The sequence below is a fragment of the Molossus molossus genome, unplaced genomic scaffold, assembly GCF_014108415.1.
Source record: "Molossus molossus isolate mMolMol1 unplaced genomic scaffold, mMolMol1.p scaffold_m16_p_13, whole genome shotgun sequence".
Classification (NCBI taxonomy): domain Eukaryota; kingdom Metazoa; phylum Chordata; class Mammalia; order Chiroptera; family Molossidae; genus Molossus; species Molossus molossus.
In genome coordinates, this window is record NW_023425348.1 from 19,109,860 (window position 1) to 19,136,767 (window position 26,908).

The 26,908-nt window shown below is 36.8% G+C and overlaps 1 protein-coding gene and 1 long non-coding RNA gene across 6 annotated transcripts in view; both read left to right on the forward strand.

Annotated features, from left to right (window-relative positions):
• The first annotated feature begins 2,478 nt into the window (after positions 1–2,478).
• Positions 2,479–15,721, forward strand: LOC118627514. Its single transcript, XR_004959194.1, has 3 exons — positions 2,479–2,577; positions 4,839–4,905; positions 15,651–15,721. It is a non-coding gene; the product is annotated as an uncharacterized LOC118627514 (long non-coding RNA).
• A 9,382-nt stretch (positions 15,722–25,103) lies between these two features.
• The window catches only part of DCUN1D5 (defective in cullin neddylation 1 domain containing 5), a 28,428-nt gene continuing 26,623 nt past the window's right edge, over positions 25,104–26,908 (forward strand). For 2 of the 5 annotated variants that reach the window (XM_036260057.1, XM_036260055.1), the window contains exons 1-2: positions 25,104–25,495; positions 25,832–26,453. Coding sequence is in view for 1 of the 5 variants with exons in the window: in XM_036260054.1 (XP_036115947.1) it covers positions 25,416–25,495 (80 nt within the window). In the remaining 4 variants the exon portion in view is untranslated. The remainder of the gene's footprint in view (positions 25,496–25,831; positions 26,454–26,908) is intronic. The other 3 variants (XM_036260054.1, XM_036260056.1, XM_036260059.1) reach the window with 2 other exon arrangements.

Sequence of the window (26,908 nt, forward strand, 5' to 3'; positions counted from 1 at the left end):
TGGTTGTCCCTTTACCAGGTGTGACTTCTGGCTGTTAATATGCATTTCCTAAGCCACAGCAGATTCCGCTTTGCACTCAAGAAGCTCTCAAATGCTTTTCGACGGTGAATTCAGTGTCCCATTTCCATTACACATTGTAATGCAACGAATTTCTTTTCGCACAGGTCTCTGTTCTTACCTAACCCGCCCCTTCCTTCCACTGCCTCAAGCTGCCCTCCTCAGGGCCCCTCTTTTAAGATGTGCAAGTTAAATACTTTAGAAAAACGGTAGAAACAAAACCATTCTTTAGAATAAAACCTTTTGTGTTTTTACGTATTCCACTATACCTCGTTGTGGCTGTTCTGGAATTTTATCCTTTTTCAGTTTTGTTTTTTCCAGTTTTCATCCTTTTCAGTTTTTCCCCATGTTAATGTGGATGTACTAGAGTTTGAATGTGGAATAGCAGGGCCTTTTTATTTTTCAGAATGGCAGTGTAAGGTGAGGGGCATTTGAAAACTTGAGTGATTTCGTAGCGTTTTTTCTTACAAGTTTTGCGTAATTTTTTTTTTTTTTGCTGAGAAAAGTTAAATGAGGTTTATAACTTGTTAAAATTGAATTAGATAATTTATATATTTTTTACTTTTTTATTGTTTGAGGCCAAGGTTCCAAAAGAGTGTAAAAGAGGAAAAGAGGAGGTATTTCTTGGTAATACCTTGCTTAATTGGTATTTAGTATCAGACATTTTATTTAACATTAAATATGATGCTCAATGTATTCTATGAAATAAAAAAATTTCTTAATGACAGTTATCATGCAGTTATCATGCATTTTAAAAACCATGATTTTTTTCACTCCAATTCTTTTCCTATTTATTAGATGGTTGTAAACCATTTTGTTTTTAAAGACTTCTGTTGGGGAGGGGTTACTGGCGTCTAGACACACTCCAGAAATTGTAGGACAACACATTTTCTTCAAAATATGCCCATGTTACCTTTCTAAGTAATATTGAAAAGATTCAACTATACAGTTATCTTTTTATCTGTCAACTGTTACCCAAAGTAAATGATAATACTGTTCTATATACTCATTTCTAGCAGTCAAAATTTAGCACTCTTTACTTTCTAGAATATTTTGATTATAGAAGCAAAATACTAACAAACATAATCAAAATAGCTATTGCAAAACCTATATACTTTACTGCCTAGCAAAGAAACTACCCCCTTTCTTGTTGGTCAAAATTTTAATTTTAATCATTATATTTAGTAATCTGATATCCCTTGGGAACTTGAGTTCTTCTGTGTGTTACAATTAATTCAAATCAGGAAACAAACTGTGAGAGCAAATTAGAAATAGAGAATGTAAGAAATAAACCTTACAGTAGAGGTAACAGCAAAGGACAGAGTAGCCATTAGGAAAGAAGAAATAACTAATTGTATAAATGAGAGTCTGAGGAAATTGACAAGCTGAATCCTATTTTTTTAGATATATTTTCAGAGTGTTGAACTATTATAGCGCATACAATAATTTATATTAAAAATTACCCCGAAGCAACATAAACAATTATGTTCAGAATAGAATGAGAAGTACATTTTAGAGTTTCTTCAGAACTTATTGTACTTAAATTTGGGTGGTGTCTAGTTATCTGAAATTTTTATTTAAATCAGAATGGCTTATTTTCTAACCAAATATATACTAATTTTTAAAAATTAAGTTTATTTGTTGTTGCATGAGAAAAAAGGTACATGATTGTTGATTTTTGATTGCCTAGTTATTCACCTTCAAATTCAGCTCCTTCAAATTATTAACCTTGGAGTGGTTTGGGTTCCTATCTAGTTATAACAGGAAGAGGCCACATTTAAAATATCATATTCCTTTATTAAAGTCAAAATTTAGTGTAATTACTAATATTTGAGTTTTTGCACTTTGATCTTGAGAACAAAGTTTAATCCAATGGATATCTTTTAATGGGGATGGATTTTGATACTTTATTATTTAACTTTTTACCTAAAAGGTTGGTCTGTATTCTTTGGAATCTATCACTTGCTTTTCTAGTAAAATTGATTTCAGTACAATAGAAATTTTCTTCTACTTGGCTGATCACTTATTTATAGGTACTTTTCGATGAGATGATAACTGCTGAAATTTTATTTAATTTATAAAGAAATTTTATTTATGTAATTTATAAATGAGTACAAAGGCATAACATTTGTATTGAAAGATAAATTATGTTTTGTTGAAGGAACTTTGCAGTGTTATTCTTCATAGCACACTGAAGACACTCACAAACAAAATCTAGCACAGTGTCTTACACATGGTAGAATTTAAGGAATATTTGCTGAATGAAAGCATGAGTATTGAATCTAGCTATCATTGTCATAGGAACCTACAGGCGAAGTCTCAGATGTCATTCATTGAAAAGATTCTGACTGGAAAGTATTAACCATTGTATACTAATTATATTTTTTTGTGTATGGGATGCAGGTGGTGATAAAAATTATAGATAAATCTCAGCTGCATGCAGTGAGCCTTGAGAAAATCTACCGAGAAGTACAAATAATGAGAATGCTAGATCATCCTCACATAATCAAACTTTATCAGGTATGACTTAGCCTTACACTCTCCATGCTTCTCACATTCAGTTCTCTATTTTTGCATCATCATTTTCCTTATGTTAGTTTTTTTAATGTATAAAAAAAAGATATGTCATACTTTTAGTAAGTTGAGTACATTCATCTTTCTATATTTAAATAAAAAATTAGGAAAGTAAAAACTTTATATTGTCTCTTAGACCCTAAGTTATTTATTTAAAAAGTCTATAGTTGCGCATTTGTGATACCATGCTTAAACCTGCTGGGTTTTGATATTGGTATCATGAATGAGGACATGGGAGTTTTGCTTATTTGAAAAATAAACTGTTCTTGTTTAATGAAGTGCAAAGGCAAAAAATAGTATATTACTTAGTGACATACTTTCTAATACCTAGAGCCAAATCTTATATTTTGTTTGGGTTGTTTTACTAGATAAAATAAATGAGCCATTTTTTAAAAAGCAACTTTATTAAGATATAATTCTTTATAAAATGAAACTGTACCCATTTTAAGTGTAAGTCATGTGTTTTAAAAGAAAGATTTTTCTCGGGATTTTAGAGAGTAACTCATGTTTAGGAATGGTAACATAATACCAAATGCTTGTCATATTTTAATTCATTAATATGTAGAATTTTTATATTAGAAAACTAGTTTTAAACTAAAATGTTACAGTATGCTACACTGTGACTTTGACCTCTCAAGTATGATGTGTGTAACTAGTAGTATGCTGGACTCAGCTGTACTGGCTGCTGAGAGCTGATTGTTAAAATTTCAGAAATTTTGCAAGCTGATAAATATCATGTTAGTAGCTCAGAGTCAGTGATGGTAGGACTATTGTACACCATAGAAGCTGGTTTACACGTCAATCTTTTTTCCCCCCTCAGAGACCTGGTCCTAGCACACTAGTGTGTGCACTGAAATGGGTTAGCGTAAGTGTCCATTGGGCTTTAAGAAAGTATTTGAACTTCTAATTATATTTAATTTTTAGATTTATCTTCTTGTTTGCATTGATAATGTACATAATGTATTTAGACAGTGGCACAAGTATGTAATTTGTTTCTCTTTATGTATGTATTTATAAATACATATACATATTTTTATGTATATATACATGTACATGCATGTGCACCTACATATCTATATTTGGCAAAACAAATTTTTATTGATAGAAATTTGCAATTAAAAAGGCATGGGGACAATTAGCATTACAGTTAGCTAAAAATAAGAGATTGTGTTGTGTCACTCAAAACAATTCCTGAAGTTTAAAACTACAGAGGAGCTCTTAGGTCAAGTGTGTACGAGAGTACTTCTCCCTTTATGCTTTAAAAACAGTTTCCGAAGAGTGTACTTATAAGAAAATATTCACATTCGCAGAAGTCTCTGATGAACCATAAGCCAAAGTGAGATTAAAATTACCAGGCTTCACATGATAATTCTATATTTATTAGAACTAAATAATCAGTTAAGTTGATTTACTGTTTGGCTTGTTTAGATCCAAATTATAGGTAGCTCTTAGTCTTCTGGCCTGATAGGAATAGTCCTATTCCTATTACATGTTAGAGAAAATTTGTTAGATAGTAGTTCAATGTTATGCTATTAGCATGTGCCAGTATATAAAATGATAGTGTTACAGAGAAGCAAGCTAAAATTCATTCCTTTTGAATCTATAAATTCATTTCCTTTCAGTTCAGTATAGTTTGAAAAATCAGATTTATGACAATGACAGGCTTCTTTTATGAACCTAGAAAAACTAATGTAAATAAAAGTGTATGTTAGAAACCGAATTATGAAGAAGCTTTTGAACATTGTTTTAAAATAATACATACTATGTTGCAATATTAAACTATAGTAGGAGGAATATCACATTGTGCCAGATTAGCTAGGCTACAGGCCAGATAAACTGAGCTGTATCTTATTATTCTTTTTTGATCTGAGTCTCTAAGTACCAAATTTGAATGTGCTTAATAATCACCTGGGGATTTCATTGAAACGTAAATTCTGTGTCTGTATGTCTGGGGTGGGGCCTGAGATCCTACATTTCTAACAGATACCTGGGCAGTGCTGCTACTGCTGGTCCATGGACCACACTTGGAAGAGCAAGGATTTTTCACCCAAGTGTCAGAATAAGGATATTGTGTCTTGTAAACTTTGCCAACTTCTGAATTGTTCGTAACTTTGACACGTTTATTAGTAGTTTTAAAATAAGTAACTCTATAAAATGTAGTAAATTGCAATTCTTTCTTGTCAAACTAATATGGAATTATTTTTCAGTAGGTAATGGAGATCAAAAACATGTTGTACCTTGTGATAGCATATGCCAAAAATGGAGAAATTTTGGGTAAGCACTTTTCCTTCATTTTTTAATATTTGAAATTGCCAATAATTTTCATGAATGGAGTATTTTCTATTCTTCTGCCTATATAAGAGTTGGTAACATGAATCAGACATATGTAAGCATTGGAATATAATAAAATATCCAGCAAGCTAAAAATACGGAATATAATTTATTCTCTTATATTTATGATATTAAAAATACTGCTTAATTTTCTCATCTGTATTAAAGAGATTGGAGAATTGAAGGTAGGGATAAACTTTCAGTCATATTGCAAGGGAGATTTTCTTTTCTTTGTCTTCCTTCTTACACTCCTTTTTAACAACTATTTATTGGTCTCTTAACTATGTCCTTAAAGGAGACAGTAGTGGCCTAAATAACACAATCCCTGCCACTGTGGATCTTAAACAGTTCAGTGAACCCTTAACTCTAGCTGTAAGACCTTGGGCAAGTCACACTGTACGTTTCTGGGACTTCTTTTATCTCTAATAAGAAAGTATTTGAGTAGTTTCTCTGATCCATTCTAACCCTTAAAAATTATAAATATGGTATTAGTTCTAGCTTTTATCTATTTTACTTTTACTCTGTGGAGCCAGAGCACTATAGGTAGTCTAAATAGTTTTGGTTTTTAACCTAAATTTAAATCCAAAATTGACTTTTAAACAGCTTTATTGAGAAATAGCTTATATACAATAAATTGCACATATCTTAATGTGTATAGTTTAATACGTTTTACATATGTGAAAGAAACCACCACCACAGTCAAGATATCCATCACTCTCAAAAGTTTGTTGTGCCTTTTGTAATCTGCTTTGTCCCATCTCACCACCAGGCAACCGTTGATCTGTTTTCTGACTCTACAGTTTGTGTCTTCTAGAGTTTTATATAAATGTAATCATACAGTGTGTGTTCTTTGTCTAGTTTCTTTCTCTCAGTATAATTAGTCTAAGATTCGTCCATTTTTTTGTATGTATCACCTTGTCATTTCTTTCTATTATTAGTAGATCCTACTGTATAAATATATACCAATTTGCTTATCCATTCATGTGTTGATAGACATCTGGGTTGATTTCAGTTTTTGGCTTTTTCACATGAATTGCAATGAACACACATATACAAATTTTTAACTTATAGTCTACCTTCAAGTAATATTTAGTCCTACACATATAGTATAAGAGCCTTACAATAATATACTTTTTATTTATTTATTTTTGTAATCTTCACCCGAGGATTTTTTTTTATTGATTTTTTTAGATAGACTGGAAGGGAGGGAGAGGGGGAGAAAGAGAGAGAGAGAAATATCCATGTAAGAGAGATATATCAATTGGTTGCCTCCCGCATGACTCTGACAGGGGCCGGGGATCAAACCTGCAACCCAGGTACTGGCCTTTGATTGGAAATCAAACCTGAGACCCTTCGGTCCACAGGCCGACTCTCTAACCGCTGAGCCACATCGGCCAGGGCTACAGTAATAAACTTCTAATTTGCCTTTCTGGTTCTTATGTTCTTATTATACATTTTTTTTATACCTGTTTTATAAAACACAAAATACAGTGTTGATACTTTTGTCTAAAAGGTCAATTATGGCCCTGGCCAGTTTTGCTCAGTGGTTAGAGCATCAGCCTGCCCACCGGAGAGTCCCAGGTTCGGTTCCCACTATGGGCACATACCTCTGTTGCAGTTCGTCCAGCCCTGGTTGGGGCCGTGTGGGTGGCAACCAGTCAATGTATCCCTCTCATATCAATGTTTCCCCCTCTCTCTTCCTCCCTCTTTCCCTCCTGCTCTATCTGAAAAAAATAAAAAATAAAATAAAATAAATAAAGGTCAATTGTGTTTTAAAAGGGATTTTAGTATTTTTTAAAAATCTTATATGTTTAGCAGTGGAGTTATCATTGCTACATCCTTATATGTAGATGCATGTTTTCATTTTTGTGTAGATACATTATTTAAATCTTGTATCATTTTTCTTCTGCCTGAAGGATCTTCTTTACCACTTCATGTAGTGGGAGTCTGTTGGTGATGAAATCTTTCAGCTTTCGTATGTCTAAAATAATCTTATTTTGTCTGTTTTTGAAACATATTTGTACTGAGTATATATTTGTAGGTTGACTTTTTTCCTTCATTACTTTAAAGATGTTGCTCTACTGTTTTCTTGTTTGCATTACTTCTGACAAGAATCTGCTGTCATCTTTTTCTTTATTTCCCTCTATGTAATGTGCCTTTTTGTTTTGGCTGCTTTTAAGATTTTCTGATATCACTGGTTTTAACAATTTTATTATGATGTGCCTTTGGTTTTTTTCTTTACAATTCCTATGTTTGGTGTTCATTGAAGTTCTTGGATTTGTGAGTGTATAGCTGCCATCAAATTAAAAATTTTGTTTGTTTTTTATTAATGCTCACCTGAGGATATTTTTTCCATTGATTTTTAGAGAGAGAGAAAGGTAGAGAGGGAGAGAGAAAGAAGGGGGGGGGGAAGAGAAACACCGATGGTTCACATGGATGATTTACATCAATTGCTTGACTCCTACACATGCCCCAACCAAGACTGGGGATCAAACCTGCAACCCAGGTACATGCTCTTGACTGGCAATCAAACCCATGACCCTTTGGAGAACAGGCCAATGCTCTAACCACTGAGCAACACTAGCCAGGGCAATTCAGAAAAATTTCAGCCATTATTTTTTTAACTAATTTTTCTGACTCACCCCTCTCTCCTCTTCTTCAGAGATTGCCATTATACATATATTAGGCTGCTTGATATTGTCCCACAGCTCACTGATGTGCTTTTCATTTAACAAAATTCCTATATCTCTCTGTATCTCATTTTGGATAGTTGTTATTTCTGTGTCTTTAAGTTTACTAATCTTTCTTCTACAATGTTTAATCTGCCATTAATCTTATCTACTTTATTTTTCATCTCAGACATAATCATTTTCAGTTCTATAAACTGGACTAGGCCCCTCCCCCCCTTTCTAAAACATTTTCTGTGTTTTTAGTTAGCTCTTTTTGAACATATAGAATATAGTTTTGATAACTTATAGTGTCCATGTCTTCTAATTCTGGTATCTCTATCAGTTCTGGATCAGTTTTAGGCGGTTGATATTTCTCATCAGTTTTTTTTAATACTTATTCTTTATTTGAAGGAGGAAAGGAAGGAGGAAAGAGGGAGGGAGGGAAGTAAGGAAGGAGGGAAGCTCTCGTCAGTTTTTTAGATTTTCCCAATTTTTTTATATGCCTGCTAGTCTTTGATTAGATGGCAGACATTGTCAATTTTACCTTATTGTTTGCCACATAGTTTTTGTGTTTCTATAACTCATCTTGATCTTTGTTCTGGATTGTAGTTAAGTTATTTGGAAATAGTTCGATCCATTTGGGTCTTCCTTTTATGATATGAGCAGTGCTCAGTCTAAGTCTAATTATTTCCCACATTGGAGTACTTTCCTCAGTGCCCCATAAGTTCAGTTTTTTTATTTGTTTTTTGTTTTTATTTTTTCTAGTCTGGCCAGTAGGAACAGGCATTATTCCTGGTACCAGGCACTGTTCTCTCTAATCCTCTCAGATGGTTCTTTCTTTGGCCTCTGGTAGTTTTCTCACAGACATGTATCAATCAGTACACTCCTGAATGCTGAAGGAGGACCTCTGCAGATCTCTAGTGTTCTCTCTGTGTAGCTCTCTCTGCTCTGGTATTCTATTTTGTAGCCTCTGTTCACCTTATTCTTTCTAGACCCTCAGCGCTGTCTCTTCAACTCAAGGACTTTGCTGGGCTCAGCCTGGGTTTTCTCTCACTATTTTGTGGGCTATACAATTTCTCAAGGCATTCATTGGCCTCATCTCATTTATTTCCTGTGTCAGGGATCACCCTCCTTCTTTGCCTGATGTTCAATGTTTTATAAACCAGTGTTTTGTATATTTTTCTTGTTTTGTTTTGTTTTGGTTTGTTTGTTTGTTTGTTTATTGGATGTGGAGGGTTGTTTCAGGCAGGAAGGTAAATTCAGTTCCTGTCACTCCATCCTGATTGAAAGAAGAAATTATATAACTTCTATAGTTTTGAAAAAATATGTTATTTATAATTGAAATCTAAATAAATTGTTTTGATTCAATTATTTTCTAATTGCATTTCAGGAAAGACAGTTGGCTTGCCTTTTTTATTTAATATTCATTTCTTTCTTATGATACTGCTTATTGAGCTTATTTAAATTCTTAAAGTATTTCTTTCAACTAGAAGATTCCTAACTGATGTTGTAATAGAATGGTATGGGCTTTGAAGCCAAGCAGATATGGCTGCACCATATTAATTGTTGCATTGCTTTGAGCAAGCTTCTTCCTCTCTATCTTTTCTTCTTCTGTTTTAAAAATTGATTTAGACAGGGGGGAGGGGTAGGAGAGGGAGAAGGAGAAGGAGAGAGAGAGAGGTTGGGGAAGGGAACACAAATGTGCAGGCAGTAAGAGCCCAAGAGCTTCAGATATGCTTTAAGCTTTCTGGCTGGCACAGTGAAAAGAATATGTAGTCATTTACAGAGAATGTTATCTAAGAGAAAGACAGGTACATATCTCTCAAAGAGAGAACTTTTTTTGATAGTACATTTTTCCTTTGGGGTTTCTTATAAGAAGTACTATAAGCCATATTTTAAAAACAAAAGTCTGATTAAAACTATTTCAAGGGCATCCATTGTTTTTCTTAAATTAATTAATTAATTTTTTAAACTTATTGTTATTGTTGACACTATTACAGGTGTCCCCATTCCAACCCTCCATCCTGACCTTTGCCTATCTCCACCTAGCCTCTGTCCTTCCTTCCCTCTGGCTATCACTAAACTGTGTTTATGGGTAATACATATATGTTCTTTGGCAAATTTCTTCACTTTCTTTCATCTAGTCTCTCTATCCCCAACTCCTCTGACAGCTATTTCCATACCTCTGTTTCTATTTTGTTCATCAGTTTGTTTTGTTCATTATATTCCACACACAAGAGAGATCATATGGTATTTGTCTGTCTCTGGCTTATTTCACTTAGCATAATAATCTCCTGGTCCATCCATACTGTCCCAAAAGGTAGGAGTTCTTTCTTTTATTGCCACATAGTATTCCATTGTATAAATGTACGACATCTTTTTTATCCACTCATCTACTACTGATGGACACTTGGGCTGTTTCCAGATGGTCCAGGATTCTTTTTTTATTTTTAATTCCTTTCCTGTATTGATTTTTAGAGAGAGAGGATGGGAGAGGGATATAGAGAGAAAAATATCAATGAGAGAGAACATCAATTGGCCACATCCTGCATGCCCCCCACTGGGGATTTGATCCATACCTGGGCATGTGCCCTGACCAGGAATCAAACCGGCGACCTCCTGGTCATGGGTCGATGTTCAACCACTGAGACACACAGGCTGGGCCAGATGGTCCAGGATTCTTAACAAGGCAAACAAAAATGATTACACTACATACCCCAGACTTAAATACTATAACATAAAGATTATCATTTCTTTTTTTTAATCCTCACCCGAGGATATGATTTTATTTATTTTTTATTGAGAGAGGTGAAGGGGGTGAAACAGAGAAACATTGATGTGAGAGAGAAACATCCATCAGTTGCCTCCCTTACTCACCCTGACTGGGGATTGAATCCGAAACCTAGGTGTGTGCCCTGACTGTGAATCAAACCTGCATCCTTTTTGGGTATGTGGTAATGCTCCAACCAACTGAGCAACCTGGCCAGGGTATGATTATTGTGTCTTGAACATTTAGCATATACTAAGTATTATGCTAATTCCTGTATATATACTGTGTTATTTTGTCCTATCAAAACCCTTTATAAAATAGGGACCATTAATATCTCTATTTTACAGTAGAGGAAACTGAGGCACAGAGAGGTTGAACAGTTTGCCCAAGTCACAGAGCAAGTAAGCCAGTAAGTGGCATAAGCAAAGTTTAAGCCCTAGTCTGACGTCAAAGGCTGAGTTTTTAACAACTTCACATACTAACTGGTTATATGTCTCCTTAAAGTTCTTTGAATTTAGCATTTTCTTCTGTCTTAGTGACTCTGCACATTACTGTTTCTTCTGCCTGAAGGATTCTCTGCCCTTTCTACAATCTCCTAAACTTGAATCTTGATAGATATCATTAATTTATTTATCATTAAAACTAGAAATAGTCAAAGCATGTAATAGTTTTATCCACTATGGTAGGTAATGGACACGGGAAGCACTTGAGCCCCCATCTTCAGTACTTTGGAAACTGGTGAGTGGACTTCTTACCAAATCTAATGACCAAATCTAATCTAATGACCACAAAACCCATAACTAGGCTGATCTCCATATTGGTTTTCAAAATAGAACCTGTAAGTATCTGATTCCAGATCTGTGCTCATGTTGGTCTGGAGACCTAGAAAGCCTTTTACTTTCTGCATATTCAAATCTTCCCCTTTTTAGAGGCCCACCTGAAGTTCTAGCCAATAAAGTCTTTCTAATTCTCTCCACATTGATTTCCACTTATGAAAGCATTATAGTTCTCTTTCCTACACAACTATTTAAAAATTTATCTACATACTGCCTTCCATTGCCATTTAAAGTCATTGTATATATCTTTTTATCTCTACTAGAGTATAAGCTTCTGCTGAGGACTTAGCATAATACACAGCATTTTATAAACACCTGTGGAATGAATAACATAATAGTCTACTTTGGCCTTATACTCATGTACTTAGTGAAGCCAATAGGAGAACACTGCCAGGTTAAGTAGTCTGAGGTATTTCTTGGTTCAGTTTTTGAAAGGACTTTTCTGTTGGTTTACACTTCCGAAGATAAACATGAATGAGGAAATACTAACTGAATCAAGGGAGAAAACTGGCTTACTCTAGAATACTGAGCAGTTTTTGAGTATTTACAGGTAGTTACCACCTGCACTTACATTCCACCAACTCCACACCTCCCTAGTATAATGGTAAATAAGGGCATATACATTTAATCTGAGTAATTATTGTTTTCCAATTCTTATATAGCAGTTGGTGCTCATCTCTGAAGGATATTATTTTCCTGATCTGGTAGCATGTAATGGCAAATGAATTTGCAAAAAAAAAGAGCCTGAGGTTATTTATAAATACACTGGTGGGGAAAAGTATGTTTATAGTGTAAGCAAAACACAGTTTATTTTTGTATTATTTTTAATTATACAAACAACTGTGAACCTACTTTGACCCACCCTGTACAAGGTTTTAATTTTTAAAAATTTGGGGGGAATCATAGAAGTGATTAATAAAAGTTATTTAAGATTCCTGCATTCTTTAAAACTATTTCTCATATATGTCCATGTGGTAATAGGTAATGGTGCAAAAATCTTGGGGTGGTTGCCTCATCAGACCATTTGGACATTATTCAAACAATTAAACCATCAGTCAGTAGTTTTCAGCCTGGTAATTATATTACCCCGGCCTTTGTTGTCAGATTTCTGCTCCTGGACATGCTGTGTCTTTCCAGGCCAAGCATGTGCCTGAGGTTTATTGATTCATTTCCTGTCTTTCCCGTTCAGTGATAATTAAAAGGGGACTTTGTTTTAGCCAAAATACCTTTAGATACTTGGTTACTCAGAGAATCTAAAGGACAATTTTTGTGGCCTTTGGTTATTATCTTAACAGCATGAGGGTAATGTTAGAAAAGTAATGTTATTTGCCTTTTATTATGAGTTTAAATAAACTCTGAAGGTTTTACTCACTTTATAATACCTATATGATTCTAATTTACATCTCAGTTCTTTGGGTACTTTAATTAGTAACCAGGGTCTCATTTGCATTATTGCTGAAATCTGTACTCATTTCTCCAATTTGTTCTGTCATTCCTTTAGTTTGGACCTTCATCATTTCTCACTTGAATTACTTGAGCAAGCAGACTAAGGTCTCTTTGCCTCCAGTTTTGTCCCTTTCTAAACCACCTTCCATGTTGCTGTCAAAATGACTCTCTACATGCAACTCTGATCCTTGTCAGTTTTGTACTTAAAATATTTCTGTGGTTCCCCAGTGCCTTCAGTACAGAATTGGTATGATGCAGCCCCTGTCTACCTTTCTAGTGGCATCCCCATCACATCTTGTATGTCAGTTATGGCTCAAAGTTGACTGACATTCTGTGCTGTGAGAAGTGAGCTTCTCCCAGGTCTGGCAGCTGCAGCTAGGCTACAGTGAAGAGAGAGAAGCATCAGCTATTCGGATCTTGGCCATAACCATACCCAGCTGCATTCCATTCATGTGAGGCTTTGGGCAGTAGTCTGTGTTTTCTGTTTGTTTCAGGATGAATTTCCATTAAGTTAATCATACTATTTGGAATTTCAATAAGATTGAATTAAGAGAAAGCTACTTTTTTTGTTTGTGAAAGGGGAGAAACAGAGATAGATTTTATTTGCTAATTAAGGTGGTAAGTGGGATGAATTTCCTACTTAGGATAAAATTGGAAAATCATAGTCCACATAGGGACTAATCTTTTCTCCCCCTTTTGGAGAATATTCTTTTTGCTTTCAGAAAGAGATCTCTCAGTAAGACCTTATGTTCCTGAAAATGCCTGCATTTTATCCTCATACACGAATAGATACTCTGTGCTATTGCTCCACTGTCGACTTTTATATTTTTATGAAAATAATACATTGGTTATTGAGGGTCTGTTATCTATCAGAATGGTTCTAGGTGTTCAGAACACATCAATTAACAGAGTTATACTTGCCCTCTTGGAGCGTATATTTTAGTGAGAGTGTTTCAGGTTGAAGAGACTAAGAGAAAATGTTATGCTAGTGTTTACAATAATACTTAATAGTTGGTCTTGGAATAGAATTTTAAATTGGAAATAATTTGCCTTCAGAATAATGTGAACATTGTTTCATTGTCTTGTAGTTTCCAGGCTTGCTTTTGAAAAGTTTAAATTCTGATTCTTTGTTGTGAATTATTGTTTTCTGTTTATGATCTTGTAAGATCTCTTTGTCCCCAGTGTTCTGAAATTTCACAATGATGTGCCTTGGTATTTTTTGCTTCATGGTGCTGAGTTATTGGTAGTGGCCCCTTTTAATCTGGAAACTCATATTCTTCAGTTCTAGGAAATTGCCTCGAATTTGTTGATGTTTTCCTTCCTTTAATTTTTACTATCTTCTCTTTCACAAATGCCTATTATTCAGATATTGATCATCCTGGACTGGCCCTCTAATTTTCTTCTTCTTCTTCTTCTTTTTTTTAACCCGCACAGGAGGATATTTTTCCATTTATCTTCAGATAGAGTGGGAGGGAAAGAGGGAGAGAGAGAGACAGAGAGAGAGAGAGAGAGAGAGAGAGAGAGAGGAACAGAGAAACATCGATTGGTTGCCTCCTGTACGACCCGAACCAGAGCCAGCGACAAAATTGCAGCCGAGGTACGTGCCCTTGCCCAGAATTGAACCTGTGACTCTTTGGTCTGCAGGATGATGCTCTAACCACTGAGCATAACTGGCCAAAGCTAATTTTCTTCTTATTTATTCTCCTTTTTCCATGTCTTTGTCTTTTTGCTCTACTCTTTGGGGGACTTCATAGTTTTTCTTTGTTCCCTGATTGTTTTAAAATAACTCTCATTTTTTATTTGATTTTACAATGTTTTAGCTCTCTGAGAATAACAATAATTTGGTATATTTTCTTCTCTTTTTTTCCTCCAAGTTGGTTCTTTTCTGTTGGTGTGTATGTTTTCATCTGTATATTTTATGTTAGGAGGTTTCTTTAGATGATTACTGGACATACTTTGTTGTCAATTACTAGTTAAGAGCAAGAAACCAAGAGCCAGTAGCTGGGATTTGTCAGCTATGAGTTATACTATAGGAGTGATCTGTATGCTTTTACTGGAGATTCCCAATGTTTGTACCTTTATTCTTGAGTTGATAGAGTCCCAGGAGAAGATTCTTCTAGTTTTCTACCTAGAAGGTAGAAGCCTGGTTGCCATAGTTTTGGCCTCTTGGGAAAGGAAAGCTGAGGCATGTCAGTGTCCTGTATGCATGTTTACTCAAACCCCCTGTTTTCTATGTGCTACCCCTGTCCTCAGCTGTGCCTAGGGTCCTTAAGTCTAGAAACTGTCTGTTTTAGTCTCTCATGACTGAGCCTCTAGATTCTTCTGGAGTATAAGTGAATGAGAGATGAGATCTGGGGTTTGAATCACTTCTTAAAACATCTTCAACTGTTCACCCTTGTTTTAGCTTCACTCACACCAACTTTCAGAGTTCCTAGTACCAACAGTTTCTGAGTTTTTGAGAGATTCTAAGTTTTTGAGAGGTATAGCAGAGACACTACTCTAAATCTGTTCCCTTTTAAAATAAAGAGAATGCCAGTCTTGGGAGAATTTTTTTTTAAGTATGATTTTGTGATTTTTTTTTTTTTACTTCTTGGTAAAATTGATTCTCTCTCTTGAGATTTAGTTTATAAAATTACCTGATGTGGGAGTTCTCTTGAATAGTTACAATTTTTTTATTGACAATATATCTTATTGATATTGAGAGAAAAAGAACTATGTTGTAAAGCACTTACTAGCTCTTTGTTTCTGCACGTCAGTTCTATTCACATTTTATTGCCCAAGCAAGTCATATGGTCAGTATAACTGCAAGTGGGCAGATAAATACCTTGTGCACTGGAGGAAAGAGAGCTGTAGAATATTTGAGAACAGTCGTAATGACTACCATATCTTCTAATATCTTTCAAATAAAGAAAAAAAAGTCTGCTTGGACTAAGGGAAATAAACTACACTCTTTTTCCTCTGCCATAGTAACCAGTAATGTTCTACATGGTGGCTTCTCTAAAGACAAGCAAAGAACAGAGTTCCCAGCTGATCCTTGATTACAGGTAGTGTGAACAAGTAAACAAATTTTGTCTTCAACTACTGAGCTATTGGTTTCTTTGTTGTTCTGGCCTAACCTAGCCCATCTAGACTGCCTTAGAGAGGATACATACTCACCCACCCCACTGTCTCACACCCAGGCCATTTCACTAATTTACATAACCTACCAGACCCTGTAGGCATGTGAGTTTGTAAAGATGCTTTACAGAATGCAGTCTTAATGAAGTTTATTGCACCTATACCATATTATGTGATAATAATTGCTTTGATATAGTGCTTTTAATTATGCCTTTCGGTGTAATGAAGTATGCTAGGCTCTTAGTATAAAAATTTTTCAAAACATATTCATTGGTAATCTATCACTCTGTAGTAATGTAGATTATTATTTTAGATGTTTTGATACTGCTTTCTTTACCATGTGCATGATCTAGCTTACCTTTTTAAAAAAATGTTTTTATTGATTTTTTTTAGAGAGAGAAAGGGAGAGAGAGATAGAAACATCAATGTGAGAGAGAAACATCAATCATCTGCCTCCTGCAGGACCCGCACCGGGGATCAAGCCCACAACCCGGGACCTCTCAATCCATGGGACAAGGTTCAATCCACTGAGCCACACCAGCTGGATTAGGTTACCTTTTATTTGCAGGGAATGGTCTTTCTCAGACTTGTAACTGAATGCTTTTCAATAGTATTTTTAAAAAACACATAACCACTGATGTAAAGTGCTCAAGGGAAAGCTTTATTTATTTATTTATTTTATCCTCACCCGAGGATATTTTTCCATTTTTTGTACAGATAGAGTGGGAGGGAGAGAGGGGAAGGGAGAGAGAGTGAGAAACATCGATGTGAAGGGACACATCGAGTGGCTGCCATCCGCACGGCCAACCAGGGCCGGGGACAAACTGCAACCGAACTACGTGCCCTTAGCGGGAACCGAACCTGGGTCTCTCCAGACCGCAGGCCGACACTCTAACCGCTGAGCCAAACTGGCCAGGGCTAGGGAAAGCTTTTTTTATACTATGGCAACTATTAATAAAAATGTTCACATAAACTGTTACTTTGAGTCTTTTTTCTATTTCTATTTCCATTTTTATTTACATAACATGATTGTTGAATAACATGCAATTAAATAAGAGCTTTCTGCTTCACAGCCTAGTGTCTTTTTTGGATATATTCCGTGATGACCCTCTGACATCACAGCCTGTTGCTATGAGAATAGAACATCAAAAAAATTGGCAGCGTCAATTTATTCAACAGAGTAGCTCAAGATAAATTTAAAGGAAAAGAAGCCAAGTTGCCAAGTTGCACTTCCCATTTTTCAAGCAAGATAGCTAACAAATATGAAATTTGAAAATGTATACCATTAAAAAACATATTCACTGAAACCATTGAAAGTTATTCCTGTCATGTATCTAGTGTACTTGTCAGGAATGGGGTTGTGATGTCAGTGAATCACATCTCCACGTGATGCACAGGCCTTTCCATCAGGCTCAACTGTGGATCCTCAAGGTACAACCTATAAACCAAAAGGATAAGTTATCTGGGCTTCCTGCTGGGGAAATTCTGGGAGTTTGATGATTGCTCATTCTTTTTTTTTTTTAAGTCCAGGCACATGGTTTCATTAACAATACAATTCCCTTAAAATCTTAGTAGGCTTTCTGATATATTTGCTTTTCATTTCATATTCTAAATTTCACACTCTAGTTCTTTCCTATATATAATCCCCAAGAATGATTTATTTCTTTGCTTCCTCATACAAGTACTCGTTTCAACTCTCAACTTAATGATGGCTTTCTTGAGGCTATCTGAAACAATAGGTTTGCATAGCAGAGTTAAAACTCTTAATCTAATTTTTGCAAAAAGATTGTGCCACTTCACACCATTACCCTCCCTCTACCTACTTTCCATAGAGTTAGAGTCTCACTAGTCTCATGGTCTACCTTCTACTTCTCCAAGGGGACAGATTTACTAAATATTTTAGCAAGGCACACTAAAGCTCTCCAGCTAACCAGCCTACTACTGTTTTTTGTGTTTGTTTTTGTTTTTCTGCCTGCTGCCTCACTACTTATTCTGTACAACATATTTGAAGTTTCTCTATGGCTGCACTCTCCTTCCAAAAACCAACATCTGTATTCATGTTGTACTCATTACTGTCATTTACAAAATATGTCTGGATTTTCCCTTTATTGGCACATGAGATTATACTTCTTTGCTCTTTTTAAAGATAGACATGAACATATGACTTACAATCTTTGAAATGTAATCAGAAGTGATATATCATATATGCACATACACCTTACAAGTCAATTATAATCATGATTCTTTTCCACTGCTGTGATGATCATGGAAGCATAAGTCATGGTGAAGTTTTGTCCCTGTGTTGTTATAATGAGTATTAGTTTTCTGGATGGCATACCATAAATAAGAAATAAATTTTTGTTATGAGATATTGAGATTTTCATGTCATTTGTTATTTTAACATAAGGCTAGTCCTGATACACAGTCAAGGTATGGCAAATGTTACAATAAATAACCCCAAAATTTCACTAGCTTTATATAATAAAATTTTATTTCTCCTTCATTTTGACAGTTCAATGTAGTATTTGGCAGGCAATCTTCCATGTGATGATTCAGGGATCTAGATCTCTTCTATTTTGTGGCTCCATTATTCCCTAAAATGATAGAAGTCTCTCCTGAGTTATTTTGAATTTGGCTGATTGGCAGATTAAGAGTGAGGCCTTACATAGGACCTTCTCATGGCAATTACTGATTGCAAGATAGGGTGGGAAATGTAACCTGTGTCTCTGAAATAATGAAGAATGACTTTTAGAACATATAGCACTCTCTGACATAGAAACCTGGAGCTCCACTGAATGAAACCATGTGTCACTCAGGCTTGATTGCTTTTAAGAAGTTTGTGCAGGGCTGGCTTCATGAGCATGCCCCTGCTCTGGGTTTAATGGTCTGGTCTCACAGATCATTAAATTATTTTTGAACAAAGGACTCTGCATTTTCATTTTGCTCAGGGCCCCATGAGTTATGTAACTGGTCCTAGGTGTAGGTTATACCAGAAGGATGTATGGATGAAAGCTTTAGCTGCATATAGAATGTGGAGAGTTCAATGAAGATTGTCTGAGAATTCTCTTGTTGTTTAGCCCATACAGAGAAAATAGCTTGAAAAAAATGTGTGTGGTTTTCTTTTCTGCACATTCTTACACATGACCTTTGTAGTCACTGTCATTCTCATTGCCTCAAGAATTCACTGTAAAATCATAAAGGAAAAGTTGTTTAGGTTGTTTGTTTGTTTTTAACTTTAAAACTATGCTTTGAAACCCCATGATATTTTTTAAAAAATGCAACTGAAAGCCAAAATTTTTTATTCTCATGAGCCATATTTTCTATAGAGACAAGACGGCTCTTGCAAGTTAAAAGTACAGGCCCTGAAAGAAGCAGAGCACAGAGGTGAAGGTTATCTTGGCGAAAGGGTTCAAGAGTTGGATAGGAGCCAAACTTGGCAGGGATCTGTAAAGCTATAGATGAGAAAGTAGATCTGCAAAGAACACATGGAGGAGAGCAGATTCGGTGTTATGAAACACCAACAATGCCATTGCTGTATAGGTGCCAAGTAAATGAGAGTATTTGCAGATCATTTACTGTCTTTCTGGGAATCAGCGTCTCTGCTGCAGTCATGTGAACTAATCTATTGGGTGTTGCATAGTGAGGGACTTCAGTAACTGCCACATGTCACCAATGGATTTTCCAAAGAAGTAATGCCTAACGATGGCCTAAGAATTTCCTGAGTCCAATTCAGACTGCCTTGTGTAGACAATCCTATTTTCAGTGGTTGAGAACTTGGTGAAGATCCCTGAAAATAAAGACAGGGCCACTGACATTCAATAAAGGTAGTAGTGATGTGAAGGGAAAGCCCCATTACCAGAACTTGGGTGGGAGTGGAAGACGGAGTAACTCTCACCTGTTTTACACGTCCCCTTCTTTACAATCCCATCCTTTAATTCTGTGAACAGCTTTAAATAAACCCCCTCTCTAGACTAGAAGGATTTCAGCTGATATATAATTATATCCCTTGGCAGTTTTGATAATACATTCACATTTATTTTCTAATTTTTTTATGTTTTTCCTTTATTGATTTAGAGAGAGAGGAAGTGAGAGGGAGAGAGAGACAGAAACATCAATAAGAGAGAACGTTAATTGGCCACCTCCTGCATGCCCCTCACTGGGGATTGGGCCCACAACCTGGGCATATGTCCTGACCAGGAATCAAACCAGTGACCTCCTGGTCATGGGACAACGCTCAACCACTGAGCTATACCGGCCGGACTTTTCTTATTTTTTCAATAGTACAATGCTGTGATGTTTAGCTAAGGCATATATTATATTTTGTTATACAGGTGGTAAAACTGAGTATCATGATAAATGTTTTATTCAAGGTTGCAAAACTTAAAAAGGCAAATCCATCAGGTTAATGATGGTTCTCATTTTAAGAAACAATTTCCACTATGCCATCTTTTTAATATTGTTTGGAAAGTGTGGCAAAAACACCACTCATTTAAGCCCTAGGACTATGAAAATGCACATAAGAACACTTCTAAACACAAGCTGCCTGCACTCACTTTTGGTCTTCTCTACCACCCATCCAAAAAGAGAGTTCTCTGCAGCAAGTCACCAACACAATCCATGCTCTGCCAATAGTAATCTGATTTTTTTAACCACTTTTCTTCACTTGGGGTACATATTCATATGCTGGAAGGCGACTCAGATGGCCAGCACTAATTCCCTCCTGAGCACTAATTCTTAGTCCTGGTAAGGTTTAAAGTTGAAAGTTCTTTGTTGTTGGCCATGTAATATATAAGACAGTGCTTCCTACCTATGATCCCACATCCAGAATTTTATGGATTCTCACCATAGGCACCCAAACTAAGTGCCTTTCTTGAGTTATTACCCTTTTTCTTCTTGTACTCTACTATTTTTTAATTTGTATTTATTTCTGTTCACTTTGACTTTTTAAAAATAAACTTTATTTTAGAAGACTTTTAGATTTAAAGAAAAGTTACAATGATAGTACAGAAACTTCCCATATATTTCACACCCAGCTTTCTTTATTATTAACATCTTATATTAGTATGGTATATTTCTCATAATTAATGAACCAATATTGATGATAAAAGATGAAGATGATGATTATTATGAACTAGACTCCATTTATTGAGAGGGAGTAGTAAGGTTCTGGAAGAACAAGTGGGTTGAGAGATATCATTGCAAGCATCTTTGGAAAATATCATGTGTCAATGTGAGGTATAAGCAGACACCAATCATGATTTTCCATACTGCCCCTTTAAAACGACTCTGAGTTCATTCTTCCCCGGATTTGAATAAAATTTCATTCCAATCCCATACTGTTGTGGACTGTATTTATCTTTATTTGGTGCCTCTCTCTGCAGGAGATTATACATTGCTATCCTGATGAACTCAAATTTAGCCTCAGGTGTAGGACTTAAACCAAAGTGATATGTGTCATTTCAGAACAGAATTTATAACAGCCAGCATGAGGTTCACTATGTTTTCCTTTCTCTTCATCATGATAACAAGTAATGTTCCAGAGAGTTGCCACTCCCTCAGTCTGGGTCCCAGAGTGAACCACAGCCACAGTCAGGCTGCAATAGATGTGCTCTTGCACACTGCTTAGCACGTAAGGGCATAGATTACACAGTTGTGCATTAGAAATCCCTGTGGACTTGACTAACACTCCAAAACAGAAAGTCCTATTCTAACATCACATTTCTACTGGTCTCCCAGAGTTTCTTTCTCAGGGTTTATGAGTATGGAAATGTTCTGCAAAATTTGGACCAAGGTTGTTTTGTTTTCAAAACAAAATCAATGTCAATGTATAGAAAGAAAAGTATTTGTATAAATCCAGGATCACAATAATGTGAAATTCCAGAAATCACTGCATTTCTGTGTTGTTTACTTTTCTGGCAAGTGGAAATGCCCTATTATAAATTATGTAGAGAATATATAAATTAACACATTTTAGGGCATTATATTTGGCTGCTTTGATACAGATACAACTATTTTAAAAGATCTTTTTCATGGCTTCATTCTATAGCCCCCGAAAAGTAAGGGTTGCATGTAGAACCAATATGTCAAATAGATGACAAAACTATGGCTTAGTCTCAATCCTTCCGCCTTCTGCTCTATTTGACATTAATATATGTCCACTGCCGTTATAGATGGATATTATTCAACTGCTTTTACCCCCCACATCCTTCTCTGTAACAGTAGGATAAGATGAAGGATAAAGGAAGTTAGGTGTCTTACCTAAAGTCACTGAGTACTTCTTTGGATCTGAAACCAGAATACATGAATTTCTGATTAAGGTAAATGCTTCATCCTTCCCTTTCCTCTCATTACTTTCATTACAATATTATTCTGCACATAGCTTGGCCAATATGAGTCAATAGTTAGAGCATCATTCTGCACACTGGAGGCTCCCGGGTTCAGTTCCTGGTCAAGGGCACGTACCTGGGTTGCAGGTTCAATCCTGGACCCATTCGGGGCGTGTGCCAGAGGCAGCTAATCAATATGTCTCTCTCATATTGATATTGATGTTTCCTTCTCCCTTCCTCTCCCTCCCTCCCTCCAACCCTCTAAAAATCAATAGAAAAAATATCCTCAGGTGAGGATTAACAACAACAACAAAAAAACACATAACAAAAACATTCTTCTACACAACAAAGAATTATGATACTCTGTCATAGTTTTCTCCATTAAAGCTGTCTTCTTGATGGAAAATAATATACTATCAATGTGTTTATGATCAGCAGATAAGATTAAAACCACATAACTAGGCATTTCTATACTGCTCACGGACAGTGATGCTATAAATACACACCTTCTATGAGAGTAATTGGAATAATGGAATGTTCCATTTTGAGAATGAAGGTATGGTGGTGGCAGTAGGTATGATTAGAGAAAGCAATAAAGAAAATGATCTACATGACTCTTTATCACCATCCCTTTATTTAATTAACAAGCATAGATTACTGACCCTATTCTTTGTTCATAAAATTCTCTCAAATGCATATGGGCTGCATATACTCCCCACTCCAGACTGAAAACTTCATGAATGCAGGAGTCAAACCTGCCTTTATATCCCTAAACCAAATACAGTTCCTGATTTATTTTAAGTGATCATTAAATATTGTTTGAATAACAGACTGAAAGAATAAATACCATACATAGACTCAGCCTTTTATCTTTTTTTTCCAGAGAATTATATAGATGCAAGTAGGCTCCTATCCAGTCACTGCATTCAGCTGGATCTCCAGAATCTCCAGCTGTGTTGTAGAAGTGGTTCTTTATGGCAACTGGCCTACAAACTGAGAGACAATTATCTGCCCTCCACTTTCACATAATAAACAACACTGGAGAGAGGACGTGATAACCACAATAAATATTCCTATTTAGAAAAGAATTGAAGATACACAATAGTCACTGGACCATACCAATGCTGGTATCCTGCTAGTCAGGCATTATGAACATTCCTTACCTCTTGATTCAGTCTTCATTCTGCTCTCTGGAAGGATATCCCTTGAACATTGTCCTCTGCAGTCTCTGTCTTCATTATTTGGATTTTTACTCCATTTCTTTTGTTCTATTTGTGAAAAGGGACAGTTAGTTTTCATAGCTTACTTCTGGAAGAAAAAACGCTTTGTTATTTCTAATAGCGTCATCATTTTTTTTTTTTTTAATTTGCACTTTTTACTGAGAAATAATAGTAATATAAGGGCATGTATTTTTAATTGTATAGTTCAATGAGCTATGACAAATATATACACCACTACCTTAATCGAGTCACAGAATATGTCTATTACCCAAGAGTTCCCTTGTGCTCTTTATAGTCCACTTCCCCCTCAATCCCCACTCCATCCCAGTCCCCAGCCATCACTGATATGCTGTCCTATAAATAAGTTTGCTTGTTCTAGAATTTCATCAAATATTCAACTAGTGTTCAAATTTCCAATTGTCCTATAAATGTAATAAAATTCAAATATTTTTGATTCAAGCTTCAAATAAGAATCACATATGGAAAATGATATATCCTTTAAAATTTCCTTCGTTCTCTAATAATTTTTTGCAGAATCTGAGTCATTTTTTCTGTAGATTTTCTGACAGTCAAATCTTACTGATTGCATTGTGTTAACATGTTCCTCTGTCCCTACTTACAGATGATATTTTTTTTAGAGACTTGATCTTATTCAGGTTTGATATTTTGGCTTCATTCATTTTTAATTGAGTTGAAGGATTACAGCATTCAGGAACATTCTTTTGGTTGGAACAGAGAACTGCTTAATTTTATTGGCTCATGTAACTGAAATATCATGGATTCGGGCCCTTTATCATAAAACCATGTATTGTTTTTCTGCTTATCTCTGGTCTCTTCTGAGTTTGGCTTTATTCACCACATCCTCTCAGGTTCAAGTCCATAGGAAATAAGTTGCTTCCTGATGGTTCAGTTTCATGCCATTGGCACTGAGCAGCCTGGTTTGGATCATATATCCTTCTGTACCAATTAATGGCTTTAAGGAAGCAGGATATTCCAATTGGCCAAATGAGAATGCCAAGGTGGAACTAGAACCACATGGGCTGTTACTGAATTTAGAGACTTTTCCTCCTCTAAAATCACACTTTGATTTACAGATATGAACTTATTTTACATATATATTGACTACAGTGACTTTCTACTACATATTTACATGCAACAACCTTTATTGAGAAACATTTCCACTGAAGTGAAGGTGGAATGATTACAAGTGTTTTGCGTAAAAGTTTGAGGGAAGGCCCAAGGGGGAATGTTCCCCAAATTCCTCTTTACTAGGTCAGCGACCTCCTACTGTCCCTCATCTGAGGTGAGAAACGGTGAACCACCTTTTATTAAGGGAGAGAGGTCAGGGACCAGAAGAAGGCCTGTGAGAGTGGACGGCTGATCGCTGGCCCAGAAAGAAAATGTGCACGTAAGGGGTGGGCAACAACGTGAGGTTACCAAATGGAAGAGCTCACAAGTGAAATTTGGTTTACTTTACCAGGTTATTTTTAAGGCCAATTGCAGGGTACTAGTGGTTTCATAAAACATTTTTTGGAGGTGATGCGTATCAGCATTAGGGTGGGATGGAAGTTTCGAGAGAAAGGCCGGAATACTCTGGACCACCAAAGGAGGTCAGGGGGCAAACGACGCCTGGGCTCTCCACTTCTGGCAGGTACGAAGCATCCTTCCGGCCTGGAGAAGGCTGGTTGCAACCAGAGCCACGCCCCTCCCGGCGACCAGCCTTGCATTGCGTCACTTCCGGCCCCTGGCGAGGCGCATCCGGGTCACGCTGAGCCTCTTGCTCTTCGAGTCTGTGACTGGTGAAGGTGCCGCGCTGTCGGCGCTCTCCTTTCCCGGTGTGACCAAGCCGCAGTGTCCACCGACGAGAAGCGACCCCCTGCCCAGGAGAGAAGGACGAGGAGTCCTGGGAGCGGCCGGAGGCCGGGCTGGGCCGCTGTGGTGCGGGCTGGAGACTTTGCTCCTACCCCTGCTCCTGTCTCTGGGAACCGGGTGCCAGCCCTGAGGAGTCTTCAGCGGACAGCGACCCCCTTCCCCGGCTCCCCTGCCCGCCCCGCCGGGGAGGGCGGAAGATGCCGGTGAAGAAGAAAAGAAAATCCTCTGGGGTGGCGGTAGCGGAAGACGGAGGCCTCAAAAAGTGTAAAATCTCCAGGTACCACCTCCCCCCCACTCTTCAATCTTTCCTCCTTGCTGGACGGCTAGAGGAGAAGGAGGGGGGCCGGGTCTCCGAGGCTCGAGCTGGGGTGAGGGGACCCCCGCCCCCACCCAGACAAACCTACGTGGTAGGCGCAGAACCCCGCGAGTCGTGCGGCGGACTCCACCTCGTGTTCGGTGCGTGTGCTCCCTGGCGCCTGTGGAGGGACTAGCGAGTCTCCCCACGTTGGTCTACGTGCCCCGGAGGGTGGGGAAACAGGAATGCGTACGTAAATTGCGCTCTTCCCCCTCACCCCTACTCTCTTAACCCCTCCTCCGCCTTCTTTCCACACAGATCCGCGGAAGGGTCACTTCTAGAATTTCTTTGTAGAGTGAAGAAAGGAGCAGAACAGGAGAAATCTTGACCTGACAACTGCCATGGGAATGATAGAAAGGAAATCTCCCCATGTTGTAATTGGCCTCCAAATTTAGTGGTCTAACCGGGAGGATCCCAGCAGGAGGCCTTTTAAATCGCTGGAGCACCATTTTTCTGGAAGTAATAGTGCCTCCACCTGCGCCAAGTCCCTGTGTGCCGAATTGGGAAGGCCCTGCATGCGTTTTGTTTTCTAGCACTCAGGATGCTGTTAGCTCTCAGTATAAATATTAATAATTGAGAGCTATTGTACTCTGTATCCTCTTGGAGAAAAACAAAACAAAGTAGAGCTGTAGTTGTAGCTCTTTGCTCCCTTTGTAACATGTCATTGAGGCATCACAGCAACATTTTGTGCTGCAAAAATTTATTGAAATTTAAGTGTGAGAAGTGGGATTTTTAAATCTCCTTATGGAGTGTCTGATTGTTATCTGTGGTTGGCACTTAGTGTGACAACTAAATGCTACCATTAAAAGAAGATTATAGACAGCATTATAAATGGGAGATAATGATAGAACTCTCCTTAGAGATCTGCTTAAAATGTGAGGTAGGTAACTTATTTAGTCTGCATTTTTTCTTCTTGTAATTGGTCGGTTCAGTTGTTTTTTTCCTTCCTTAAGCTGTTTGGGAAAACAGAGCCCAAGTATATTTCTTGGGCTATTACTGTGAAAGATGATGCTGTTCTCTTACACCTCTTGGTAACTAACACTAGAGTTTGACATGGTTATTTCACTAGCTCAAATTTTTAAGAAACATGCAGATTAGTTTTGTACTATTCTAACTTGTAGCTACCTTAAGTATATAAGGTACCAAAATTATTTAAATTAAGAACTTTCAAATAGCTGAGCAGTCATTATTAGAACTCAGGTGATACTTTGCTCTATTAACTTAAACTTTTAAATGTGCTTCCCTTATTTTACATTACATTGCTCAGTTGCAGAAGTTATGGCATTTCTATGTCATTGTGGTAGTATAACTATTTGAGCTCCTGGAGAAAAGGTT